Source organism: Diceros bicornis, chromosome 15, assembly GCF_020826845.1.
Source record: "Diceros bicornis minor isolate mBicDic1 chromosome 15, mDicBic1.mat.cur, whole genome shotgun sequence".
NCBI classification, from domain to species: domain Eukaryota; kingdom Metazoa; phylum Chordata; class Mammalia; order Perissodactyla; family Rhinocerotidae; genus Diceros; species Diceros bicornis.
The window spans coordinates 43,337,520-43,365,284 of record NC_080754.1 but is presented as its reverse complement, the minus strand read 5'-3'; the positions used below and the strand labels follow the sequence as shown (position 1 = coordinate 43,365,284).

Genomic DNA, 27,765 nt, shown 5'->3' with positions numbered 1-27,765 from the left:
GGTGGGTAGTCTTATGAAGTAATGAGTCAAAACAGTTAGGAGTTGTCCTTGATTCTGCCCTTTTCCACACACCTCTACATTTAATCCATCTTCTATGCCTATGGGTTCTATCCTAAAATTATATCCTGAGTCTGCCGAAGTTTCCCCATCTCTGCTGTGAGCCTTCTTCCCTCTTCCTCCTCCAGGCTAAACAACCCTCTTGCCTTGTTCAGACAAGGGCTGTCAAAAAGAACTTTCTCTGCCGATGGAATTGTTCTGTATCTGCACTGTCCAGTATGGTAACCTCTAGCCACATGTGGCTATTGAGCACCTGAAATGTGGCCAGTGCAACTGAGAAACTGAATTTTTAATTTAACCTAATTTAAATTAATTTTAATATTCACATATTTGAATCTAGTGGCTACTGTGTTGGACAGCGTGGGTCTAGACTGTACAATAGCCTTAACTGTAGGTTCTCTTGACCCCCTCCCCATAATTCTCTCCCAGTAGCCAGAGTGATCTTTGAAAATGTAGATCAGAGTGTGGAACTTCTCACTTTAAAACCCTGCAGTGGCTTTGCATCCCACTTGGAGTGAACTCCGGCTCTTCTCATGCCCACGATGCCTACTCTGCTGGGCTCTGCAGACCCCTCCTCCCTCTCACTCAACTCCAGCACCCTGACTTCTTTTCTGTTCTTTGAGGATGTGACCAAGCTTTCTCTGGAGTTGTGGCCTTTCCACACGCTTTCTTGTCGACCTAGGGTGCTCTTCCCACTTTGCTTGCTGGCCCTTCGTCCTTGAGATATCACCCTCCCAGAGAGTCCCACATTCCCCCTCACCGTGCCCTCCAGCTGTGTAAAGACCCCAGCCCTCTTGTCTCCACCCTCAGGCTCCTGCCCATACCCCCATCAACCTCTCTTGACCTTGGAGAAGACATCACAACCTCATTTTCTTCCATAGCTTCTTTTCCAAACTCCACACAAACCATCCCCCCTTCTGTAAACTTGGATGGCATCCAGCAGGGGTACAGTGTCCTTGATTAGTGTCGCTTTTCTCAGTTGTCAACACATTCTTGTCTGTCTCCCTGAGATTACACTCCTCATCACCTCTTTTACTTATGTGTTTCTCAATTTCCTTAGCTACACATTTTGAGATAATCTCTTAGTTATTTCAGATCACACTTTTACTTTGAGTAGCGAGAATATACAGCCCCTTAAGGCTGTGAGGTTGGGTTGCAAAAGCCTAAGGAAAGCTTGGATTAAGAAAAGAGAACATTTGAATGACTGCCTGTTCTATTCCGTGTGCAGATATTTGGTTCTAAATACATCTGGTTAAGAAAAATTTTGTTGTTTTTATTATTAAAAAATGAACCTATGTTCCTGAAGAAAAATTAGAAAATGCCAAAAGACAACAGGAAGAAAAGAAATCCCATATTATCTCCCCAAGTTGAGACAACATCATATGCCATGCAGCACGTATGTGTCATGTATATTATAACATCATTCACGCTATTTTGTTACTTGCTTTCCTCACTCAGAAATACCATGTACAGCTTTTCCTACCAGTAAATACTCATCACAAGTCAATTTTAAATGGCTAGAGTGTTATGTTGCATAGAGCTTCCATAAATTACTAAACAGATCTGTTCATGGGCATTCAGGTTATTTCCTTTCACTATTACAAGCAGCTAATTTAGTTAATTTCTTTTCTTTTTTTTAGTAATCAGTGTTCTAGAAAATACCGTGCTCTTGTCCCTCTCGTCTCCTTTCTGCACGAGTGCGTGAGTCACAGTCTTCCCGAGGTGTTAGTATGTAATTTGTCCTGGGTGAGGATTTGTTGTGACTCCATCTACCTACATCATGTTTCTCTTTGCGGCAATGACCGCTTGTTTTCCACACTGTTCTGTAGTTATAAAAACAAGTGTTACGTAGCGACTCCGTTTCCTGAGTGTGTCGCACACATGTGCTCACTCTCGCTTCCTGTCTTCCAGCGGAGGCTGGTCTCCAAGAACACACGATCGTAAACAAAGTTCTCCGAACACCTGTTGATTGACAAAGTGGTGTATTTTTATTTAAAATGACTCTTCACTTGCTACCCTGAAACATGTTGTAACCTTGACCTTTATATTCGCCACTGTTTTAATATTCTTTAAATGCCAGGCAGTATAAAAAAAGGTGACTTCATCCTTGATGTTACTTCTGAATAGTTCATAGGGTAATCCAATGTAAAGTAATAAATGAATGGCTCTATATTGAAATACATTGAAGAAGTGGGTTTAAATGATGCTGGGCTGCTAATGCAGCCCCTCTCTTACCGCTTGATCGTGGGGTGGGAGAAGTTGTCAAAGGGAATCATTATAGAGCCTTAGAGAAGCCCTCAGTGCTATTTCCTGACTTCCTTGTGATTTCAGGTTTCTTGATCAAGTCTTGCGTCTTGGTCAAGCTTCTCTTTAGTGCATCACGAAAATGATAATTAGAATCTTATTTAGCTAAGAACATACAGAGAAGCACATTGGCCTTTCTGGGCTGGGTGGCCTCTGAAAGTAGGAGCCAGATAGGGTGCAAGGTGGGATGGGGGTGTGGCGATGGCAGCTGCTGTCCTGAAGAGAACCGTGTGAGAGGGGCTTGGTTACAGAAGGTAGGAGAGCTGGGGTAGTGAAATTCAAGTGTCCAGGCTGCTAAGAGTGTGACTTTAGCCAAACAAACCTGAAAAGCTAGTATTCCTGCTGGTGCCCATGACTGTTTTTCTATGCATGGCTGTTCTTTTGATGATCCCCACTGTTTAGTTATGCCAAAGACTTGAAATGGAGCCTGTGCTATGAAGTATTTTAAACCCAGATCAGAAGGGCACTGAGGACCAGTTTGAGAGAGAGACTAAACTATGTAACTGAATGACAAATAACTGCACAAAACTTGCCATTCATTCCATTAATGTTTGTTCAATCCTGTTCTGTACCAGGTACTGTTTTTGGAATTTAGTAATGAGTGTGACACATTTTTCCTGCCCTCAAGAAGCAAATGCATGATTCAGCTTCTGAGTGTAGTGGCCACAAATGAAGGAAGCTGCAGATTTCAATGAGCAAGATGCTAACAGTTGTGAAATGAAAGCGGATTTGGAGTTAAGGACCATCAGCACAGGGGGATGAGCAGGGAGATGGGGGAATCGGTCCTGGGCAGAGGCTGGCGGGGTGGACAAGTGAGCAGGTGTGGGATCTGGGGAGCACTGCAGTTGTGCAGGCGTTGACATGTGCAGCCAGTTTTGATGTGGGCTGGTCTGAAGGCTTGAGGCCTGACCTGGTGTCCCCGAAGTTCCTTGAAGTGACTCTTTCCTAACAGTGGGACACTGAGAATTCGGCAGCTCGCCTGGCTCTAGATCAATGCTACTCCAAGCGTGGTCAGCCGACTGGCACCAAGGGATAAGTCCAAACATGGAGTGCAAGTGTTTAGAAATTTCTGTAGCAACTTGACATTGCAGCCACATCCAAGAGTGTGAGCAGTGGATTAGTTTGTTTGAACAGGATGTGGACCCATTTGGGTTCTGTGGGCCTTACACATGGAAGTAAGTTCACATCTGGCTGGAGCCGGGAACTAGTCATGTGTGGTGGGACCAGGAATCTTTCCTTAATGAACAGAAACAAAATGAGACAAAACCCAAAACGTAACAACCTGGTTCTTCATGATAGTGGTTTGAGAAACACCACTCTAGACCAAAGATGAAGGTAATGGGAGGTGAGGCTGTGGGCCCCACAGTCAAGAACTTAAATAAATATAAAACCGTTTATCACATCCAGGTTCATTTCAGGTCTTCCCTCTTCTCTTTCCTCCTTGTCATCAGCATGTGTTCTTTTTTCATGAACTTTACTTTCCTATGCCCATTATATATAATTCTATACATATTTTCTATATTTTCTATTATACACAATTCATAATTTGTTATTTTAAACAATGTTGTATTATTTTGTTGTGTATATATGCACAGGTTCTTAGCTGCTCTATTTGGGGCCATTGCTACTTTTTCCTGTTATAAATAGTGCATCTGTGAATATTTTTGTGTAAATTAGGTGGTTTTTTTTTTTTTTCCTCTCTTTCTTTTGGGTTTCTGAAATCTGTACCCGAAGGAAAAATACTGTGTCAAAGGGTCACAGTTTTATCGCTCTCTGGAAAGAGGGAAACAGCCAATCTATACTGTGGGAGTGGATATGCAGGTTTTCTCTGTGGCTTCAAGCTGTGTAATTTTAATACAATTTGCTAGTTAGTAGGCATACACTTGCCTTGAGATTGTCTTAATGTGCTTACTTCAGGAGGTAGTGAGGATGTGATGATTCGATTTTAATATTTTCTCACAGTTAAAATTAAACAGTCTTTATAATTTTATTTATTTATTTATTTTTTCCCCCAAAGCCCCAGTAGATAGTTGTCTGTCATAGTTGCACAGCCTTCTAGTTGCCGTATGTGGGACGTGGCCTCAGCATGGCCGGAGAACCCGGGCCGCCAGCAGCAGAGCGCGAGCACTTAACCGCTAAGCCACGGGGCCGGCCCTAAACAGTCTTTAAAAAAAAAACTCTTAACCAAGTTGAACCTGAATGTTGACATCTTGTTATTTTTTAAATCAATTTTAACAATTTTTATCAATTTTTGTCAACTTAATCAAAAATTTTATCAATTTTTACTTAGTTTGGATATAAGCTTTTATTCATTTTACTTTACATCTTTCCCCGTTCTGTTATTGTTGGTTTTCTATTTGACTCATTACATTTTGGGGTACAAACCTTGTTTGTTAGTGTTTACATTTTTATACTCAACTACACCATCTCTGATGATATCCTTTAGTTTCTTGGCCAGAAATTACTTTCCTCATCACAAGTGGGATGAGTATGTTATTCTGCTCTTTTCTGGTTTTTAAATGCTTATCTCTTGGATCTCTCTGGACCTTATTACAGTGTTTGGTATAAGATGTGGTTCTAGGTTAATTTTCTTCTGTACTGATGTCTAGCTCTTCCAGTAACTTTTATTAGTGATTCTTTCCCCTATTTTTGTATTTCTTGTGGTTTGACATATATGAAGCAATTTTCAGGATATGAATATATTTTTGGAATCTTCATTCTTATGCTACTATTTATTTTTAAAAATTTAACCTAATACATGCGAATTTCATTTGTAATCTAAAAATAATTTAATAAAGCACCTCTACCACCATTATTTGAAAAAAGTATTATTTTGCGCTCTACCCTCTTATTCTTCCAGTCGCATTTCACTGTCAGTTGGTACAGATCTCTATCCTGCGTGATTTCTTGGCCGCGCTTTTGGTCATATGAAGGTAAATGCTTTACGTCGTTTTCTGGGGCAATGTTCTTAGCGGTGGTGTGGCTGGTTAATGAAAGAGGGGAGGTTGAGGATTTGAAAACTCTTAAGAGTCAATTAGCTTAGCTTTGATCCCAGGCTATAAATCATTCTCTGTGCTTTGGTTACAAAGGACTTGAGGGATATTTATCAGCACAGACTTGTCATCATCAGTAAAAGAAGCTGTTCAGAGCATATGGCATGGATTATTGACTTTGTATGTGAACGAAAGTGTCTCATGGGACCAATATTTAGACATTACTAAAGCAAGAGGGAAGAAAGCATAGAGCATTAGACTGGGGTGTTTGTTTGTCCTATATGGGGTAGCTTTTAGAGGGTTTTCTGTCTCAGTGTGTCCTGAACTTTTAAAACTACTGGCAAGTCCCCTGGGCAGTACCTCCATCTCAGAGCTACTAGTAGAGGGGCATACCCTGCTTCAGAGACCAGCTTGTGCGTTGGATGGAAGATGTCCATGGATGTTTGTAACAGAATCCTTCCCTCTGTGGGGCCATTTGTCTGTGAGTGCCAAAGCATTTTTCTCTTTGATTATGAACTTTGTGACAATATCAAGCAACTCCAGAAATTGAGAATGAATATTTGGTGTATTCAGTTTTTATCAAATACCCTAATAAGTCAAAAACTCGTGGCAATGAAATTAGCAAAGACTTTATGATTATCTAGAGATTACTTTATAAACTTTTGCATTATATGGCTATTCTATTTTGCTTCCGAAAAACGCTGTACTTGAACATTTTTCTTCTTCTACTTGTTAATTTCTTGGTTTTCCCACTAGTTGTCTGATATATTTTTCTGACAGATTAATATTTGTTACCCCCAGCCTATGTGACTGTCAGACTCACTTTTTTCTTCCTTCTGTGTATTTTCCCCAATTATAAAATAATTGAGATAATAGGAGATCCATGTGGCACACAAAACTTTTAGCTCATAACAAATAATTACAAACATTTATGTAATGCTTTACAGCACAGAATGTGTTTCATTCCCTTTGAACTTTGTGAAATCCTGTGAGGTGGGAATTATCGCTACAGCCATGTTTGTAGAGGAAAATACTGAAGCTCAGAGACCTTTATGACAACCTGCCTTAGGCCACAGAGCTAGTTAGTGGCAGTTCAGAACCTCTGGTTACAAATCTCATATTTTCCCCAGTATATCTTCTGGTTTGAATTCTTTTTGATCAAATTACATTTTGTTGGAAGATAATGGACGTGTTATTTTTCTCATTGAAATATGTGGTGCTCAATTTAATGGGCTTAATGAATAACTGACCATTATAATGCAATATCATGATGCAATATTTTTTTTCATAAAGGTGATGACTATGCAAAAGAACATGTTTATTTAGGTAAATATTTTCAAAAGATTTTTTTAGTCTAGTATCAAGTGAATATAATGTGTTGCTTCTAGTTGAAGAACTTTTCTGATTTTATTCAAATGATCTCATTTAAAGGGAAAAAAATTATCCAGAAGCTGAAGCTACATACTATAATTCTGAGTTTTTTGGTTGCTATTTTACAGTCAGGTTTTTAAAATTTCATTTGCAAGTGTTTGTTGTCTGTGTGTGAAATTGAAATTGCTTTTTGTCTATTAACCTGTATCCCATGACCTTGCTAAATTCACTTATTAGTTTTACTGCTTGTTATTTTTAGTAGTTTGTAGATTCTTAGGATTTTCCATATAGATTATAATGTCGTAAGCAAACAAGATCATTTTGTTTCTTTCTTTGTGATCTTTTTTTTTTTTTGTGAGGAAGATCGGCCCTAAGCTAACATCTGCCAATCCTCCTCTTTTTGCTGAGGAAGACTGGCCCTGGGCTAACATCCATGCCCATCTTCCTCCACTTTATATGGGACGCTGCCACAGCATGGCTTGCCAAGTGGTGCGTCAGTGCGCACCCGGGATCTGAACTGGCGAACCCCAGGCCGCCGCAGCAGAGCCCGTGCACTTAACCGCTTGCGCCATTGGGCTGGCCCCTTTCTTTGTGATCTTGATACGTTTTTTTCTTTTCTTGCCTTATTGCACTATATATGACACAATAATAGGCACAGATTTGAACTAATGCTGTTATAATGTTCTCATTGTGACAAGACTCCTTTATGTCAGGCTTATAAACCATAGATACAATGTTGGAGAACTTTGTTATTAGAAATTCTTTTTAATAAACAATCTTGAGTTATTGGAACTTTAAAAATTATTTTTCATGTATTTATAATGAGCATCAGTATCTGTTTTGATATTATAATATGTACTCTACTAAATGCAGTGTAAGGAATTTTGATAAGTGTTTGTTGGCAATTTTGACAGGTATTTAAAATTTTTTTTTAATCATTTAGAGGGGTGAGACCAACAGGAGCTTAAGAAAAATCCATTTCGATGGAGGAAGGGAGGGCTAATTTTATAGGCTAAGTTTACAGAGAAGCATGTTAAGCAAAGTGAGAGAAAAGGAGAGTTGAAATTGGGATAGAAAATCAAGTATCTAAAATGTGAACAATATCCTTGACTGTTCATTGTAGCAGTATGTCTGTAATTAAATAATGTTTGAAATGTGGCATAGCAGGATAAAAGGAGAAATAGATTGAAATTTAACTCTAACACTTCCAAGCTGTGTGAACTTGGGCAAGTGACTTATTCTTAGCTTTTTTTAAAAACTGTAAAATGGAAATAATACTAAGCAGCTTGCAGCATTGTTAGGATTAGAAATAATATACATAAAGCCCCTGACATGTATCAGGCATGCAGTAATGTGTAGCCAAGATTATTATGGGTCTCCATCCTTTATTATTTACTTATTAAGTTATTATATGTATTAAATTGTTATAATTTATTGTTGGATATCATTAAATATCATATGTCACCAAAGGAAGGGAACAAGATCTTTGAAGAACTCTGTCCTGCTAAAACTTGATGTTCCTGGAGCCTTGCACTGATGAATGAGGAAGAGTGATGATAAACCGTTGCAGTGATGGTAGTTGGATCACTTTCCAACTTTCTTCTATCCCCTGTTGTCCTTACCCCAGTTTGGAGAGTCAGACAAGTGTTTTTATTTCCCAGAGCCTCTGAGGATCTCGCCTGACTTTGAGACTGTGCTCAGCTGTCCCGGAGCACCTGGAACCCAGGATTGGGGTGGGAGCTGCCGCTGTGGGTGGCTGTGGAGCCATTGAGGGTCACTGCAGATGACTACGACAGCCAGGTGGCCTTTGCCAGGCTTCGTCTTCATCGTTTGCCTTCCTGCCCCTTCCCTTTTTCTATATCTGGACTGCTTGGCTAGGCATCCTTGGCTAATGTTGTAACCTGTCTCTTTCTTCTAGAATTCTGAAGGTGGACTCTATGTATGCATGAATACATTTTTGGCCTTTGGAAGGGAACATGTTGAAAGACATTTTCGAAAAACTGGACAGAGTGTATACATGCACCTGAAAAGACATGTGCGAGAGGTGAGATACGCACTCCAGATCAAGGAGAACTGGCCTTGATATATTTCCTGTAACGTTGTCTTAGTGTGGTTTATCACATGGAGATTTTACTGTGCCCACATAACTTCTGATTCTCTTTGATGATGGGAAACAAAAATAGCACCGTTTGCAGAAATACATAGATTTCCCCAAACCTTATCTTAACCGGTTTTACATTTCTCTTCCTCTAAACTTCTGATTGGAGTTAAGCAGACGTGAGTTAACTGAATTGAAAAAAGATTAAGTGAAAAAAATACAGAAAAGTCTGCAGCATCTTGCCAGAAACACTCATGGATCCAAAAATCAGAAATCAAAAATATTTGGATATTTTTCTTCAGATTTTTTTTTTTTGAGAAAGAGCTTTCCTGAAAGTTCAAGTCCTTTTTGTTTCCCTCCATCCCCAGAAGTAACAATGGCTGTGAATTTGTTGTTTCTCATTCCTGTGCATGTCATTATATTTTATTTACATATGGGTATTCATGAACAATATATAGTATGACTTTATGTGTTTTAAAGATGTAGATAAATACTATCATATTGCTACCTATAATTTGCTTGGAACTTTCCCTTTCACCTTTGTGAAATCTATCCATGTTGCTATGCATCTGGATGTACTTAATTCATTTTAATAGTTGTTTGGTATTCCATCTTATGAGTACCTTGTCATTTCTTATTCTGTTCTCCTATTGATGAACAGTTAGATTGTTTCCATTTTTTTTGTTTCTACCAACAATGTAACAATTAACATTTTAAACCATTTCTCCTGGGGGTACATATGCAAGATTTCTTTAGGAAATATATCTAGAAGTGGTAATGCTGGCTCGTGGGTGTACTTATCTTCTTTTTTACTAGATATTGCCAAATCCTTCCCCAGAGTGGTTGCACCAATTTACACTCCTATCTGTAGTGATTATGAATGTCTGCTTTCCCACACCTTCACCATTGCTTGGTCAGACTTTTGATTTTTGTCAAGCCAACGGTTGTGAGGTGGCATCTAGATATTTGGCATTACTTCTGTGAGGGTTGAACATCTTTATATATGTTTATTGGCCATTCTGGTTTTCTCTTCTCTGATTTGCTTTTTTTTATTTTTGTCCTATTTCTCTATGGGTTTATCTTTTTCTAAAAAGTTTGATTTAGTTCTTTTTACATGCTGGATACCAAAACTTTGTCTGTTATATACAAAATTTTCTTACAATCTGTGGCTTGTCTTTTTGCTTCGTTTATGAATTATTTTGCAGAACAGAAGTTTTGAATTTTGATGTAGTTAGATTTATTAAACTTTTCTCTTATGAATTGTGCTTTTGTATCTTGTCTAAGACATCGTTTCCCAACTCAAGGTCATAAAGAAATTTCTTCTAATACTTTTTTTTTTTAAAGTACCTGTGTGTGTGGGTCTTAACATTTTAGGTCTTTAATCCATCTGTAATTTATTTATTTATGTTTTATTTTATTTTATTTTATTTTTTTGGTGAGGAAGATTAGCCCTGAGCTAACAACCATTGCCAATCCTCCTCTTTTTGCTGAGGAAGATTGGCTCTGGGCTAACATCCATGCCCATCTTCCTCTACTTTATATGTGGGATACCTGCCACAGCATGGCTTGATAAGCTGTGCCTAGGTCTGTGCCCATGATCTGAACCTGCGAACCCTGGGCTGCTGAAGCAGAGTGCGTGAACTTAACCACTACACCACCAGGCCGGCCTCTAATCCATCTATAATTTATTTTTGTATTTGTTTGAAGTGTGAGAATCTACTTTTTATTCTCCGTATTGATAACCAGTTGTCCCACTATTACTAGAGTAGTGCAGTCTTTCCCAGTGATTTATGGTGCCATCTTTTTTGTATTTTAACTTGCCCTTCACACTTGGGTCTGTGTTAGAGCTCTCAGTTCTGTTCTGTTGATCTTATTTGTCTGTGTCATTGGTGTGGCGAGCCTTGATATCTGGTAGTGCAAGCACTTTTTCCATGTTCATTTTTCCCAGAACTTTCCTAGGTTTAGACGTTTATTTTTCTATATGGATTTTGGAATCAGTTCATCTAGTTTAAAAAATCTTGTTGAGATTTTGATCACGATCACACTGAATTTGTAGATTAATCTGTGATCCATATCATTGTGTAAGCTCCACGAGGGCAGGGACTTGTCTGTTTTGTTCATTTCTGTGTCCTCAGCACTTAACAGTGCCCAGCACGTAGTAGGTGCTTCATAAATATTTATTGAATGACTATTCAACATGGCCTACCTTTCTATTCAGGTCTCTTTTATATCCTTCAATAATATTTTGTAATTTTCAACAAAGGAGCTTATATTTTGTTAGAATTTTTTTAGGAATCCTATAATTTTTGTAACTATTGTTACTGCTGTCTTTTATTTTTAAAGGTATTTTAATTGGCTATTGATGGTATTTGGGGATGTTATTAATTTTCAAATATTGATTTTATATTTAGCAACACTGTTCAACTTTCACTTTAGTCCTAATAGCTTGTGGACTATCTTGGATCTTCAAAATAGTCAACGCTGATTTATTTGAAGTTCATCTCATCTCTCACCCTAGCCTACCTAATATGTTCTCTGTTTAAGTTCCAGACAAAGGAGAGATCCCAAAATTGGACAGTGGCCAGGAGGTCAGATAAGTTATAAACTCAGTTAGCTTTAAAATAATCTAACGTTGGCCTAATATTATATGATTTACATTCACTACTCCTGTTAGGTGGGACATAGCAACTCTTAAGAAGTTTGCTTTGTATCATCTGTCTTAGTGTAAAGTGATGAAGTTTTAGGAAACTGGCGGAAAAAAAAAATGAAGCTGAGGCCCAGAGACTTGAAATAACTTGCTCAGGGCCACAAAGCTAGTGGCAGAACTGTAGAATGCCGGTAATCTTGTACAGTTAGTTCTGCCTCTGAAATTTTAAGTTAGCTATTTCACTCTCTGACCACAACCCTCTCTCACTCATTTCTTTTGTTCTCCCTCCTTGAGAGCTCCAGGCCTGGGACTTGTCCAGGCAGCGGCTTCCCCTGCTGTTCAGCCTGCTTCTCAGGATCCATGACTAAACATTCTCTCGTCACCAATACCCTCAACTGGCTTACCTCCTTGTCTTGTCTCCTTAACTGTCCTCCAGAACTCCAGCCAGGCGATCTTTTAGTCTCATCCTCTGCTTCTGTGCTAGGAATCTGCACTACCATGGGGTTGGGACCATGTCAGATTCCTGGCCTTCCCCCTTTCACTGGGCCCTCTCACTGCCCCGAAAACCTAGTCTATACCCTCTCCCGCTCCAAACTTTGGATGCTTCCCTCAAGCCTTTATCAGGACCCCCCTCAATGTCAGAAAACAGTGTGACTTGTACTTTACAGAGAGAACAAGGACCCCTGGGCAGAGCTCCCTGAACTACTTTCTTCCCTCCTGGGAACTCACCTGCATTAATTCCACTTTCGTTTCCTCCCGTCTCCGCAGAAAGCTGTGTTCTGTCTGTCCTCGTGGTCCCGTTTCCTTCTACCTCGGGAAACTTGCTCCTTCGTTAACTCCACTCCCTCTTATGTCTCCAACTTCTCCCTCTTCTGGCCTTTTTCTCCTCCCTTAAAAAAGAGCACACCACAAAACTCGCCCTCTAATTTTCTTCCTCCTTTAGTCATCTCATCCTTCAGTTAAAACAAACATGTGGATGAAGAGAACAGATTAGTGGTTACCAGAGGGGAAGGAGGTAAGGGGGAGGGCGAAAGGGGTCAAGGGGCTCATATGTCTGGTGACGGATAAAAACTAGACTATTGGTGGTGAGCTTGGTGCAGTCTATACAGAAACTGATATGTAATAATGTACACCTGAAATTACGCAATGTTATAAGCCAATAAGACCTCAATAAAATTAAAAAAAAAAAAAGCTGCTTTAAAAACTGTTCTGTTCTCATCATCTCTACCCACCTCCCTTTAATTTCCACAGTGTGGTCCCATCGATCTTCCTGCTGATCCGCTAAACCTGCCTGAGGTTGTCAGTTACCTCTTGTTGCCACACTTGGTGCAACAAGTGGTAAAACTTGGATTTTAGTCCTGATTTTACTTGACTTTTTGAGTCTTTGAAATTGTTTTCCTTTTGGAACTGCTTCTCCCAGCTTTCTTTTAACACTGTTCTTTCCTGGTTTTCCTCCTGCTCTCAGACTGCCCTTGCTCACTTTCTTTCAGTAGCATTGCTTCCTTCTTTTACCCCTTAAAAATCGGCATTTCCTAGGATGCCGTTTGACCATCCTGTCTTCTTTCTCTGAAGCCTGCTCTTCCTCGTCAGTGTCGTCCATATCCTTGTTTAACCACTGTCTCTGAGCTGATGACTTCCCAATCGGTATCTCTCCAGAGCTGAAGATCTGACCATCCCACTCTGACCTGGCTTTTTCTGTTCGAACATCTCATAGGTACTTCAAGCTCAGTGTGCCCAGACTGAATGAATTGTCCTCTTTCTCAGAGTTGTCCTTCATCTTGAATTGAAGAGACCTAGACATCCTTTGGATTCTGCTTTCCTTCCATGCTGGTTGGTGACCAGGTCTAGTTATGTGGGCCTCCCAAATAGATCTGAAGTCCCCCGTGTCCTCGCCATCCCTGCTGTTCTTATCTAAGTGGTCATTATCCCTTCAAAGGACTAGTGCTGTAGCTTCCTGACTAATCTTCCTTCCTGCAAACTTGCCGCCTTCAAACCTGCCCAGTCTGCATGCTGCACCCAGAGTGATCTTCCCAAATGCATATGTCTGTGCATCTGTGGCACACTGAAGCTTAAATCTCTGTTGTCTCTGTCTTTGTTGCAGGGTGAAGTCTGAACTTTTTTGCATGTGAATACAAGGCCCTCCGTGATCTGGCCCCTGTAGCCTTTCTAACCCTTATTCTTACTCCAGCAGCTTTGTGCTCCAGACATAGCAAACCACTTCTTATTCTGGAATACATCATGATTACGTGCCTTTGTACATGCTGTTTTCTCTGTCTAGGATTCCCTACTTCTATCCCCACTCCTCTTTTACCTGTTGTACGCCCTGTGGTTGGGATATCTCTCCACCTATCCACCATCTATCATCCATCCATCCATCCATCCATCCATTCGTCCATCCATCCACCCATCATCCATCCATCCATCATCCATCCATCCACCCATCATCCAGCCATCCATCATCCATCCATCCATCCATCATCCATCCATCCATCCATCATCCACCCATCCATCCAACAAATATTTGCTGAGCATCTGCTCTTCTTACCTGACCTGTCCACACCCTCAACCTCCAGAAGAACTATCATTTCCTCCTTATGATATGATTGTACCTTTTTCACACCTCTATTAACACTCAGCAGAATCTATTGTGCTATTTGTTTGCATATATGTTCCCCAATTGTGCTGGTGGACTCCTCAGGGGATGGAGTGCATCTTCATTCACTTTGCAGCCTGAACGCCAGCACAGAGCCTGACATACAGGCACAGTCATGTTTACTGACCGAGGAGTTCCGGTTTCACAAACCCTGCTGATTTCTGGTGGTAACTGATGCAGACGCAGAGGTGATGGTCTTTGGAAGGAAGACATAGTTTTTACTTTTTTTTTTTTCCTGAAAGGAAGTGGATCTAATCCAAGTCTAAGGCGTGCATCTCACAATCAGGGAGAGCCTCACGTTGCAGCAGGCCTTCCTGTAGCTCCTCTCCTTCTTTCTCCCTGCACCATCATGCAGGAATGGAGGCGACAGTGGGGTTGGAACAATTAAAAGGATGCCATAAACCTCTCTTCCTGTAGAGAGATTTCAAGCGACCTCCAGGATTGTTAAATGTGCCTTTGATACAGGTTTATTTCATCCCTTTTTGAGGCAGGAAAGTGGAGGGGAGAAGACAGAGGCTCTGAGACCGTGGAGGAGAGGAGAGGGATTCCAAGAGAGGAGACTAATGCATTTGGCATTAGTGTTTGGATAGATAGGTTGTTTTTTTATTTATTTATTTTTTTTTGTGAGGAAGATTAGCCCTGAGCTAACATCCGTTGCCAATCCTCCTCTTTTTGCTGAGGAAGATTGGCCCTGAGCTAACATCCGTGCCCATCTTCCTCTACTTTATATGGGACACCGCCATAGCATGGCTTGATGAGTGGTATGCAGGTCCGCGCCTGGGATCTGAACCTGCGAACCCTGGACCGCCGAAGTGGAGCGTGCGAACTTAACCACTATGCCACCGGGCCTGCCCTGAGAGACAGGTTTTTGAACTAAAGTGTTCAATAATTTTCACATTCCGAAGATGTGAACTATAAACTTATAGTAGAAGCTGTAAAAACTTAGTGTGAGAATCACAAAGATGAGTCTACCTTCAATGCCAAATAATAAAATGTGGAAAAGGAGACTTAGGACTGATAAGAGGACAAACTAAAGACGCAGCAAGGCCTTGATGCTGCCATAATGTGTAGGTGCTTGAGAAGATGCTGGAGTTCAACCCGTATACTGTGGTGTGTAGGAAACATGTTCTTTTCTGTTAACTGAAAGAACATACAGTGTGGAAATATGATTTTGGCCATTTGAAACAAAAATTTTTATAATCCTGGGCCTGGCCCCGTGGCCAAGTGGTTAAAGTTCCATGTGCTCCATTTCAGTGGCCCGGGTTCACATGTTCGGATCCTGGGCGTGGACCTGTTTTACTCACCAGCCGTGCTGTGGCAGTGTCCCATGTACAAAAAAATAGAGGAAGATTGGGACAGATGTTAGCTCAGGGTGAATCTTCCTCAAGCCAAAAAAGAGGATTGGCAACAGATGTTAGCTCAGGGCAAATCTTCCTCAGCAAAAAGAGGAAAAAAAGTTTTATAATCCTATTTGAGAGTAAAATTTTTTGTGCGAGTGTCGGAAGGGTAAAGAATGACCACTTTTGAGCCCAGCCCCGTGGCCGAGTGGTTAAAGTTCCACATGCTCCCCTTTGGCGGCCTGGGTGTGTGGGTTCAGATCCCGGGCGTGGACCTACTCCACTCACCAGCCATGCTGTGGCGGTGTCCCATGTTTAAAGTAGAGGGAGATTGGCACAGATGTTAGCTCAGGGCTGATTTTCCTCAAGCAAAAAAAGAGAAAGATTGGCAGTGGACGTTAGCTCAGGGTGAATCTTCCTCAGCAAAAAAAAAAAAGAATGACCACTTTTGCATAACCACTTGATGGGTGTTTATTTCATTGCTGCCACCAGAGGTAGAAAATACATGAAGCATAGGATGGCAAACATAGTCATCAGTTAGTGCTCCAAAAATGTTTAGGGACGTTAGACTGAGGTTTAATATGATATGACCAGAATTTAGCAGTGACTATGTATCAATATTTATTAACTCTTTCAACAATAATTGTTGGGCATGCCGAGGGCCAAGCACTGAGGGCCCAGTGGTAGCAGGAGAACAAGAGCCGCCCCTCCTGGAGCAGCTGCCGTCTCTCCAGAATAGCTCCAACGTTGAGTATGGACTCTAGCCTCTTGGGAGTACATGCTAATTTGAAGTTGAAGCATCTACTTCACCGTGGTTCCTGGTTCCACTTCCCTTTCCAGAAGTGTTTTTCTTTATAACTTGGGAAGATAATCAGGTGGAACAATAGCATTGCCCTGAATTCGCCTACCTGCATTGACCTGGGTCAAGTTCCTGTTTATCCTGGAATCTCTAGTCCAGGTTGAATATTTCCTCTTGGCCCTTTATGAAAACTGGGAACGTCTGAGATATATTCCTCCATCCCCCCAAATCAGCTGTTCTGTAGGCTGCATTTTAACAATTTCTTGTTTTCTTTTCAGAAGGTAAGAGGAGCATCTGGGGGAGCTTTACCAAAAAGGAGGAATTCCAAGATGTTTTTAGGTAATGTAAATAGTTATCAATAGTGTGCCCAGATTTTCTGTGTGTGTGTGTTCGTGTGCATGTGTGCGATTTGGAGTAATAGGTTGTTTATTGCTCTACAATTTAAGGATGAGAGAAACGAATTTAGCTTGAGATGATCTGCCTCCACTTTTGTGTTTACCTGGTGGTGAAGGATGCTTTTAGCACTTTTAGTTGTGTATAGTATTTTGAAGCAATTATATTTATAGTGACTGGAGAGTCATTGCGATTCTGCTTCTGGTCTCTTTTTCACTGCCTTTAAAGAAAAGACAATTTTTCTTTTTTTAATATTAGCCAAACTACAGACTTTATTTGGATTTCACCATTTTTTCCACTAATGTCCTTCTTTTGTTCCAGGATCCCATGTTGCATTAGGTTGTCATGTTTTCTTAATCCTCTCTAATCTGTGATGGGTACCTCACAGATTTTTTTTGTCTTTAATAATTTTGGCATTTTTGAAGAGTACTGGCTGTTATTTTGTAGACTGTACTTCAGTTTGGGTTTGTCTGATGTTTTCTTGTGGTAAGTCTGCGGTTATGCATTTTTGGCGAGAACACCACAGAGGGTACTCTCCTTAGTGCATGATATCAGGGGGCACATGATGCTGTGTCTTCATACTGGTGATGTTAACCTTGATCACTTGTTAAGGGGGTGTCTGCTGTGTTTTTCCACTGTGAAGTTACAGTGTAATTAATAAATATCTTGGAAGTGATACTTTAAGACTATGCTAATATCTTGTTTCTTCTCAGAGTTTTGCCTACTAATTTTATCATCCGTCAGTGGATTTTGCCTGCAACAATGGTTGCTGTGCTGTTTGCCCAACAGTGGTTTTTCTGTCTCCTTCATTCAGAAGAGCCAGTTTTGCTCATGCACATGAGTACTGGTTTCTCTATCATGTAGTCATGGTTATATTTCATATTAAGCTTTGATAAGGTTTTCCCAGGAGAAAAAGTGGTTTGATAATGTTTGACCAAACAAGTTTATATCCCTAAATGCCTGGGGTTATTGTTTGAAAGGAATTTCAAAATTGTTTGCATATTATGATTTCATATTGGTAAAGAAATCTGTACACATATATACATATGTGTGCATGTATGTATATGTATGTAAATATCTATGCATATATGCATGCATATCTGTGTGTGTGTAGGTATACATATGTATATGTGTGTGTGTGTACATATACATGTTTATACACACACGTATACATCTATAACTAGGAGTCTGGAAGAACTTGGCAGAATATACTCCACATTGTTAATAGTTCTTGCCTGGTGGTGGGATTGAGGCGATTTTTATTTTCTTCTTTTCACTTATCTGTATTTAATTTTTTTCTGTAACAAACATATGCTAGTGTTGTAATAAAAAGACACATTAATTATGTGAAAAGTGAAGCCATTGGAACAGTTGTGGAGCTGAGTTTCCTTCCTGCTTTGATTCTCCATTTCTCCTTGCTGGGCCCATGCGTGCTGTCTTTTCTCCTGATTTTCAGCTTGTGGTTTTCTTTATGAGGCTGATCTGCAGTTGATTTTTCAACCCTGACCAGTCTTTCCCATTTCTCAGCATGTCTTTGGACCACAACCCAAATCAACCAACCAAACCCAAACCAGCTTAGAATGAGCCCCAAAGCTAAAACAATTGAATGGATTCTGATGTTTTGGTTATCCTTCAGTTCTCTTCCACTAATATAGATAATTTGACTTCCTCAGAATTAAGTGACATCAGCATGATATTCTTGAAGGTGGAAAAAATGAAACATTTTGACCTACTGTTGTGATTTTTAATTATTTTCTTTGGTTAAACGAAGAAATTAGCTGACCTCTTGTCCTTTAACCTTTGTGTCTTTTACTCAAAAGACCTTGAGGTTTGATTCTCTTATGATTATTTTCATGGTAGAGGATATTGTCAAGTAACTGTTCTAAAAATTAACCCAAAGGTAAGCACTGAGATTTTGTGCTTCATACTGTGTGGACCCCTTCCGTTGCTTCCCGGGAACTCTCACCCCCCCATTTCATTTTAGTGGGACTTTTTCTACAGGCTCCTCTCTGTGTCCACTCAGCATTCCTTATCTTAAAAACCAGAGGATGTGCCTAAAACTCACAGCCCAGCAAAAATGTTCTGTTTGGACTGTACCCGTCTTTTGAAAATTTAAATTTGAATGCCATTAGCTCTCTGGGGCTTCCCCCAGGCCCCGTTTCTCCCTATTGTTTTATAACCAGATGTGTCACAAATTTAGGTTAGCTACTTCATCCCATGAAGAATTTGGTTTTACAAGCCCTGATTTACAGCCCACTCAACTGATGCTTCATATCGCCCAGTGTCAGGCACTTTTCTCTTGTCACTCTGATCACAGCTCTGTGTTCAAGTTGATGTGGCCTGTAAATTAATTTTAGTGAAAGACTGTATTAGGATTACATCTGCCTTATGTAACAGAAAACTTAAAATATTGGTGATTTTAAACAAGACAGATGTTTTTCTGTCTCATGTAGAGGATGTTGGGAAGTAGCTAGTCCAGGCTGGTGTGATCGCCTCATGTTCCATCAGGATCTAGACTCTTCCCATATTCTGCTTCACCCTCCATCCTGGCCTGAGATTTCCAACCTCCTGGTTACTTCATGGTCTAAGATGGCTGCTGGAACTCCAGTCATCACATCCCCATTCTGGAAAGCAATAAAGATGAAGGGAGAAGGACAAAAAATCTAATTTCCCAGTGGAGTCAGTTTCCTTTTGTTAGTCTTCTCACAGATCCTCCTGCAACACTTCAGTTTATACCTCTCTGGTCAGAACTTGGTCACAAGGCCACACCATGTGCTGCTCAGGAGACTGAAAAGTAGATTCTATTAACTGACTTCACTGAATAATGTCTATTAGTAAGGAAGAATGGGAGACTGGATACCGGGAGGCAGCTAGTAGCCTCTGCCACAGACCGCTTCCCTAAAGGGGACATTGGGGTGGTCTCTTCATGGAGAGGAAGAGAACTCAGAAGTCTCTCGCAGTCTCTCTTGTTTCTTCAACTAGAAAGTACTTTTTCATTGCTGTTGAAATGTAGTTATGATGCCTCCTTCATAAGCTTCATAAAAACGCATGTAGATGACTAACACTTTCTCCTGGATAGAGGCTTTTTGTCCCCATTCACTTGATGACTTTGTGAATAATTCCTTTTCCATTGGTTCAATGGTGACACTGAAACCATTGAATCATTCAGTTATGACCTTTAATATTGATTTTATTAGGGAAACTGAGCCCATTAGCTGGTGGTCAATGGCTTACCCAAGTCTCCTGAGCACCATCCTGCCCCTCAGCAGCCAAGTCACTTTTCCTCTTGATTACTTTGATGTTCATTCAAGTGAAATCACAGTTAAGGATCCTTCCCTCAGTTCTAGTTTTGCTGGTAATTTTTTTTTTATCAACAATGACAATTATTGATAATTTTTGAATATTTGAATTTTATACTTCTTTTTGTATTTAGGATTTTTTTTTAAATTTTATTTATTTATTTTTTCCCCCAAAGCCCCAGTGGATAGTTGTACGTCGTAGTTGCACATCCTTCTAGTTGCTGTATGTGGGACGCGGCCTCAGCATGGCCCGACAAGCAGTGCGTCGGTGCGCGCCCAGGATCCGAACCCGGGCCACCAGCAGCGGAGCGCACGCACTTAACCGCTAAGCCACGGGGCCGGCCCATATTTAGGATTTAAAAAGGGTTTTTTGAAGACATAACACATGGACAAAACTTAAAATTGAAAAATTATAAGAGGCTCTATAATGAAAAATATTCTCCCTCTCCCTTCCCTGTCTCCCAGCCACTTGGTTACTCTCCCCAGAGACAAATAGTATTTTCTGTTTGTACATCCTTATATATCTTGTATATTCTTCCAACCATAGTCTATACATATACCCTGCTTTTAGACTTTTTTTGTGTAGACAGTGGGGAGCCATTAACACTTAGGTTCCCAAACTGTGCTCTGAGGCACCCTGGGGTGCTGCAGTGAACTCACAGGTGCAGCATGGGATGTTTTAACTCTTCAAGGGAGCACAGTGATGCTCAAACATTGCATGAGCTATTAGCTTAATGTAGTTTCACTGTTGCAGTATCCTGTATTCCTTTCAATGACTTCATCTCTTTGTGAAGCTGGTTTTTTGGTGGTTTCTATGGTTAAAGGCAAGTACCATGTGAAAATAAATGTGGAACAGGAAACAAGGGAGGCAGAGTTCAGTCTGATTCAAAGAGAAGTTGTGTTGTGCCCAACAAGTACACACATCCTGTTAGTAAGGAATTGTGGTTATTTAAGAATGAAATAAAATACTTTTTATTTCAATTTATGTGTATTATTTTTTTCAAATGGTTACTGAGTTGTTAGAACATAAATACGTAATAAGTTATTTGGATCTACCTACTAAATAAACAGAACTATTAGGCATTTTGTTTGGCTTAGGGCTGCTGTGCAAAAATCTCTGGGATGCTGACAGGTGCTGTGAACTGAGAAAGTGTGGGTAGCTCTGCATTAATGTTTTGAAGCTAGAAAGGGACACTATTAGGTTGTCTTTTAGAAGGATAACTTACAGCAATGTGAAAGATTGTAAATTTTGGGAATAAGCTGATATAAAACTTAAACTGTTTTATGAGACAGAAGGAGAGAAAAGGGGACGTGAGGGAGTCCAGGACCTTCAAAGAAATACCCCAGGACTCGCGAAGTGATTCTGGTCTAATCTCTTATATATTTTTTAGATTAAAGCTCCAAATGTGTATAGATGTGTAAATAACTGCTAATGCATTTAATTAAAAAAATCATATCTTTGGTATGTCTTAAAAACAGTGTTAAATATTCACATTTTTATTAAGTCTCCCCCACCCCATCCCAACTTTCACAGATAGGAGTAAATAAGTCAAGTTCTTCTGTGTCTGAAGATTGGGACGTCAAAGAGCTATTTCTTAAGCTCAGAGGGCTTAAATTCCACTCTTTTGGCTTTAGCCAAAATGATCAGAAGGTTCTATTCAACTCCATTTTGCCATTTCCTTCTGATGTATGTCATACACCAGGGTTTACCCTCAAAGGGCTTTTTTCCTCTGTACCTTCTTTTGAGAGCAAACGGTTGGTCAGATTGCACAGCAGTGGAACAGCTGGACTGCTCACCTCCAGCACACAAGTTAAAGTCAGTATGGACAGGCTGAGAGAAGGCTGAGCTGAGCATCAGAGCCCTGGTTTGATTTAGGGATCCATTCCTCCTCTGTAATGCTTTGTAGCTTAGGCAGGTTACTTCTTGGAAATGGGTCTTCTCCCAGGGATCTGAGAGGATCGTTGAAGTAGAGTTGGGGAAGAGGTATTTTTTTTTTAATCTTTTTTTTTTTTAACTTAGGAAAAGAGCACCCCATCCAGGTATTGCCAGTTAATAGCCACAGTGGAAGGTAGCTGCTGGGAGAAGTTGGGGGTCCTAGTCCTACGGGTCCCTAGGGTGGGGTCACTCTGTTGGTTCCTCAACTACATATTTTTGGGATGGTGAGACTCTAATTAGAGAAATTTGGAAATTGTAGATTTATATTTAGGATTGTGGGGTTTTAAATATATTCAGGAGAAATCTTACATTTGTCCCTTAAAATCAGAGTTTAGGTTACTTCTGCCAACCTTTCCCAAATTTGCATTAAGATGTTTGGGAAAGATCATGGTCTCCTTCCATCCCACTGAATTAAAAATAAAAGTAAATTATAAACAAAATGTAAAGAAGCCCAAGAAAGTTCTGCTTTTTTGCACAATAGCCGTCTTGCTTCTTTTAAAACACAGATCGGTGACCAATTAAAGAAGCCCCAAAACCACAACAAGTTTATTGATGCTCTTGCTTTGCTGTTGTCCTTAACACGTTGGGGTTTCTAACTTCCCAGAGTCTCCTTTCACAGACATTGCCTGAGTGTGTGGTGTGTGCTGGGCACTGTGCAGGGGCTAGGGGTATGGAAGGTAAATAAGGTCCGTTTTCTGCTCTTACAGCTTACAGTCTAGAAGCATTTGAAGTTCATATCTTCTCCGCACGTGGATCACATAGAAGATCCTCACATGATATCACGGTCTTCTGGAAACTTATTTCAGGATTGCTTTGAAGCTGGGACAGCCAAAGGGAAGGAGGGCTCTTTTGATCATGTTAGTTGTCAGGAGTGTAGAGAAAGTGATGCTGATGGTGATGGTGATGGGGGCTACTATCTGTGGAGCCCCTAATACCTACCAGATCCTATACGAGCTGCCTTGACACCTTATCTTGTTCTATCTTCTCAACAATCTTGTGGGGTAGTTGATATTATCTGCAGCTTACTCATGAGGAAAATGAAGTTGGAAAGAACTTGCCCAGGTTATATAGCAAGCCAATGTCAGAGTGGGATTTTTTTGGACTTAGTTTATCATTGTTTTTGGCCAGGTAAGATTTGAATTAGATTAAGTGAGTATGTTTTCTGTGGAATAGAGACGCTTAGATAATATGTTGTGTGAGCCACATCTTAACATGAAAACAAAAGATCTGTACTTTAGTTACTTAAAATTGTTATATACAATATAATAAAGAAAAATTTAAGAATAGAGAAAAGTTCACCCACTCACTATTTTCATTTGTTCAGATTTCCTTCCAATTCTTGACTACGAGCATAACTTCTACACAGTTGTCATTACAGTGAGGATGAATTTTGTATTTTTAGCATTAACATAGCAGAAACATTTCCATATTTCTACATAGTTTAAATAAATATCATTTATTTAATATTCTATTGGATTGAACCCCATTCTCATCGAACCTTTAGGGTCTAATTTTTTTATTATGGATATTGGGGCATTCAAATTTTTATAACATATAGAATGTCTGTCTTTGAATCATTTCTTTTAAATAAATGCCTTTAGTTACTTCTTAAACTCAGAATCCTCTTTAACATTGCTTTTTGTCAAAATAACCTCTTGTGGCTATCTAACAATGTTTATTTTGACATTTCTGATTCTTATTATTTAGAATATTTTATTAAAATATGTAGACTGCATTTTAGCTGTATCTCATTTTCTACTTAAAACTGCCCTCCCTTTGAGAATTCAAGAGCAGAGCTGTACATAAAAAGACACTAGGTTTTTGGTTGGAGGCAAACAACAAGGTAATAACAGAATTTAGATCCTTGGGTTCTCAGCTGGCTGCTTTGTCTAGTAAAATAACTTTCTCCTATCTACAGAGCCCATGTTTGTGTACCTGTTTGTGTGTGGTTTGTGTGTGTGTGAGTGGAATATGGCTCAATAGCTCTTTGTCACCATAGTTCCAAACATCTAAATATACAAACATGATCTGGGATGCTGGCATCCGTGTGAACTCGAGGCTGACATGTCCATGTAAATATTGTGACAAGACATTTCTTTGAGCCTTCACCTAACCTTTACCAGAGATTAGCCACGCAAAGAGATGATGACTTGATAGGTAATAGGCTAGAGGAGCTCATCTTTCTTACTGCAAGTTCTGCATAGCCTGAGGACAACAGGACTGCTTATATTGTGGGGTTTCCCCGTCTGGTTTACTCTTCAATATCTCAGCAACTCTTAGTGGGGGAGGGGGAGCAAGAAGGGGAGAGAGAGAGGGAAATTGAGATTTTATTTTTAAATAATAACTACCATTTATTGACTACCTATTATGAGCCAGGTCTCTTGTGTACAGTTTCTTATTTATTCCCCAAATAAACTGTGAGAGATAAGTGTTAATATCTCCATTCTATAAATGAGGAAACCAAGGCTTAGAGAGTTTGTGACACCCAAAGTCACGTTAAATTTTGCATCCAGAATTGAACCTAGGTTTATCTACTCTCTAACCTATGTACTTTCTTCCATATTACGGTGTTGTGAAAAACATTCCAACCCATTCTTGTGAAATCAGGAGCTAGGTGCCTGACAAATCGTAATGAAAATCTATTCCTTTAAACGTCTTTAAGAATTGAGTATCTAGCACATTTGTCTATTTTTTTTTTTTTTTGGTGAGGAATATTGGCCCTGAGCTAACATCTGTGCCAGTCTGTGCCAGTCTTCTTTATGATATGACTCAGGCTTCTTTATACATACTGGGCCTTATAGATAAGTATGTATAACAGGAAAGATGCAAAGGCCTTTTATTCCTGGTTTGGGGCAGATGGATGGTCGTGTCAGAGGAATTGTAAATACCGCACCTTGGTTTGTCATCCCTGTGGATTTCTGGCTTTCCCAGTGAGTGCTGCCTTAGTGTGGAATGTTCTTTCTTCACTTCTTGTTCTTTGTTTCTGTTTTCTCCTCAGATCTAGATACTGATGACGATTTAAATAGCGACGATTATGAATATGAAGATGAAGCCAAACTTGTTATTTTCCCAGACCACTATGAAATAGCACTACCAAATATTGAGGAGTTACCAGCCCTGGTCAGTGAGTGTGCACGGCTACTAGCTAGATGCGCGTGACTCTGTGTCAGGTGTGTGTGCATGTGCGTGTGCGGTGTGTATGCACGGAGGGGGTGGGGAAGGCGGGTCGAATGAGAGAAGAGGAGAAGAATGAGCATGAACACGAGCGCATCGCTTCTCTGTGAAAAAGGCCTGGCAAGGTTGCATTTCAGTAGCGTTGGGCTCAATACCCTCCGCTGCCTCACGTCCAGTGCTGTTCGGGCTCATTGCTCACTGGCTGGCCTCCTCCAGGTGGGCTGGCTTCTTCCTGCCTCTGACTCACAGTCTGTTGCTTAGATTTCCAAACTGTGCCCCTGCGATGTGTAGGGACCACTGGAGAGGGGATGTTGTCTTTTTTTTGTGCGTGTGTGAGGAAGATTAGCCCTGAGCTAACATCCATGCCAATCCTCCTCTTTTTGCCGAGGAAAACCAGCCCTGAGCTAACATCTATTGCCAATCCTCTTCCTTTTTTTTTTCCCCCCCCAAAGCCCCAGTAGATAGTTGTATGTCATAGTTGCACATCCTTCTAGTTGCTGTATGTGGGACGTGGCCCCAGCATGGCTGGAGAAGTGGTGCGTCGGTGCGTGCCCGGGATCTGAACCCCGGCCGCCAGTAGCAGAGCGCGCACACTTAACCGCTAAGCCACGGGCCAGCCCAGCTGTCTTCTGATCCGAGGAATGGCTATACTTTTATCTCTTCTACACATTAGCCTTCCACGTAAGATTTTGTTTGGGGAAAAATAAAAGAGTTCCACTGCTGAAACAACAGCAACAGGATTATAAAAATAACCATATATTTTCACGTCACAGGGCTGCAGCAGCTCTGTGGTAAAGTGGATGTACTTTTCAGGTTTGTTCCTCATGAGGACTAAGACTACTTTCTAGGTTTTAGAATTTAGATTTAGTGATGAGTTTTTTCCTCTTCCCTTCCTTTATTTTTTTGTGGAGTGACTTTCATTTTCCTGAACAACTTAAAGCTGGGGTGCTGATATCGGTGTGAGGAAGCCAGTTTCTGTTTGAATTTGATGCTCAAATCCGGGAAGTGGGCACAGAGTTGCTGCAGGGACTCTAACCGTTTTTCTTGTCTTTCCTCGTTTCCTGAATTGTCTCCTCCATTCCACCCTTCTTTTCTTTGTTCTCTTCCTCTTTTCCACTCTGTGCACACCCTGACTTCTCAGAGCCTGGCCACAGATAGCAGGGGCTCAGGGTCCATGGAGTTTAGACATGCCAGTTCATTTTTCCCTCCTCAAACTCTGCCAGAACCAAAGCTAGGTCTTTAGGTCCCAGAGTCTTCAGGACTTTCTGTGACTGTGTCTACAGCCACCTGCTCACTTGCCCCTGCCAAGAGGGGATGCTTGTGCTGGGGTTCCCATGTCATCAGGGACCAGCTTTCCAACATTCATCCTCTTTTGCCCCTGACCTACTTTATACCTAAATATAAGACCATAGAAATGAAAATTTTGTGTATTTATCTATTGTAGTCTTTCCTCTAATTATTAGATGTAACATATCCTTTTTAGTACTAAGTGCACAGCGTTCAGCAGTGCATACAGAATTAAATTACCTCTGCTTTCTCCGATTCCCTCTGTTGACTCCTGTGGCTGTTACCAAGGATAAAATATGAGTGGACAAAATGGCCTTATCTTGTCCCATTACCTGAAATTATATAGTAAATCTTGTATCTGTCTAATACTGAGAGTTCTTACTGCTGTTTAATGTAACTCTTACGTCTGCTGTCAGAAAAGAAGTAGACGCACATTGTGAATAAATGTCATGAGATGATTTTCCTTTCATTCACTTATGAAGAAAAAGTCTTTTTGTGAAAAAAGTTAATAAAAGAGACTTTAAATACTTTTATTTCTACATCTAGAACATAATTCGAAGTGTGTATACTTTTATTTAAAAGTAAAGCGTCATAGAAATCTGAATCCGGCAATATATATTATAATTTTTAATGCAGAGTTTTTTAGAATTAAGAAATACTTTAAGAATTAAAAAGAGAGAGAGAGGGAGAATTATTTGAAGGTGGGGTGGGTAGATTGAAGGAAAAGCCTGGATTTATCTGATGGTAACCGATAGGATTTATCTATGTAACAGATGCTAGTTACTATATTTTCTTTTCATCCTTTTGCTTCGTTTTTGGTGATTGATAATTCTCTTTTCAAGCTTTTAAATAACAAAAATTACTGAGCTCAAAATCACCCAACCTGGTGACTCTTTCTTCATCCCTCGAGATTCTCAGCACAGAAAAAATTGTTTCAGATAGTTACTTTATAGACTCTACCAGAAAGTTAAACCATCTCTTTGTGATGCAGGGTTCACATTGCATCTGGGGCCCAGGGGGATCTTAGAATCTGGAATTCAGTGCCTCATTTTAGACACGAGGAACTCAAGCAGTAGTGTGCTTATAACTAGTTAGCAACCAGCTCCCTGGGGGAAAAGCCCTGCTTTGTAGTGTTTGCTGATTTCTGTGATGTAAATACTGCCACCATGGTCGATCTCAGGCTAACAACATGATGTCACTGAGTGCAGTGTTGGGAAGAGAGACGCTGTGGCACACTGCTGTATAGAATTTCTACTGTTCACATAATGTAGACGTAAATAACCTCAACAGCACACGCATAATATAAGATATAGTAAAACAATTAGGAAGTGAAGAGTTTTGAATATTTATTACTTTTTAAAAATGTATTTTATTTAATTGTAATTTTATATAATTTAATTTTTAGTAATGGCTGTGT

At 40.2% G+C, this 27,765-nt stretch overlaps 1 protein-coding gene across 2 annotated transcripts in view; it reads left to right on the top strand.

Moving 5' to 3' along the window:
• The window catches only part of USP13 (ubiquitin specific peptidase 13), a 110,493-nt gene that overhangs the window by 15,254 nt on the left and 67,474 nt on the right, over nt 1–27,765 (top strand). The window contains exons 2-4 of one of the 2 annotated variants that reach the window (XM_058556295.1): nt 8,644–8,769; nt 16,538–16,598; nt 24,886–25,007. In XM_058556295.1, the coding sequence (XP_058412278.1) occupies nt 8,644–8,769; nt 16,538–16,598; nt 24,886–25,007 (309 nt within the window). The other variant, XM_058556296.1, reaches the window with a different exon arrangement.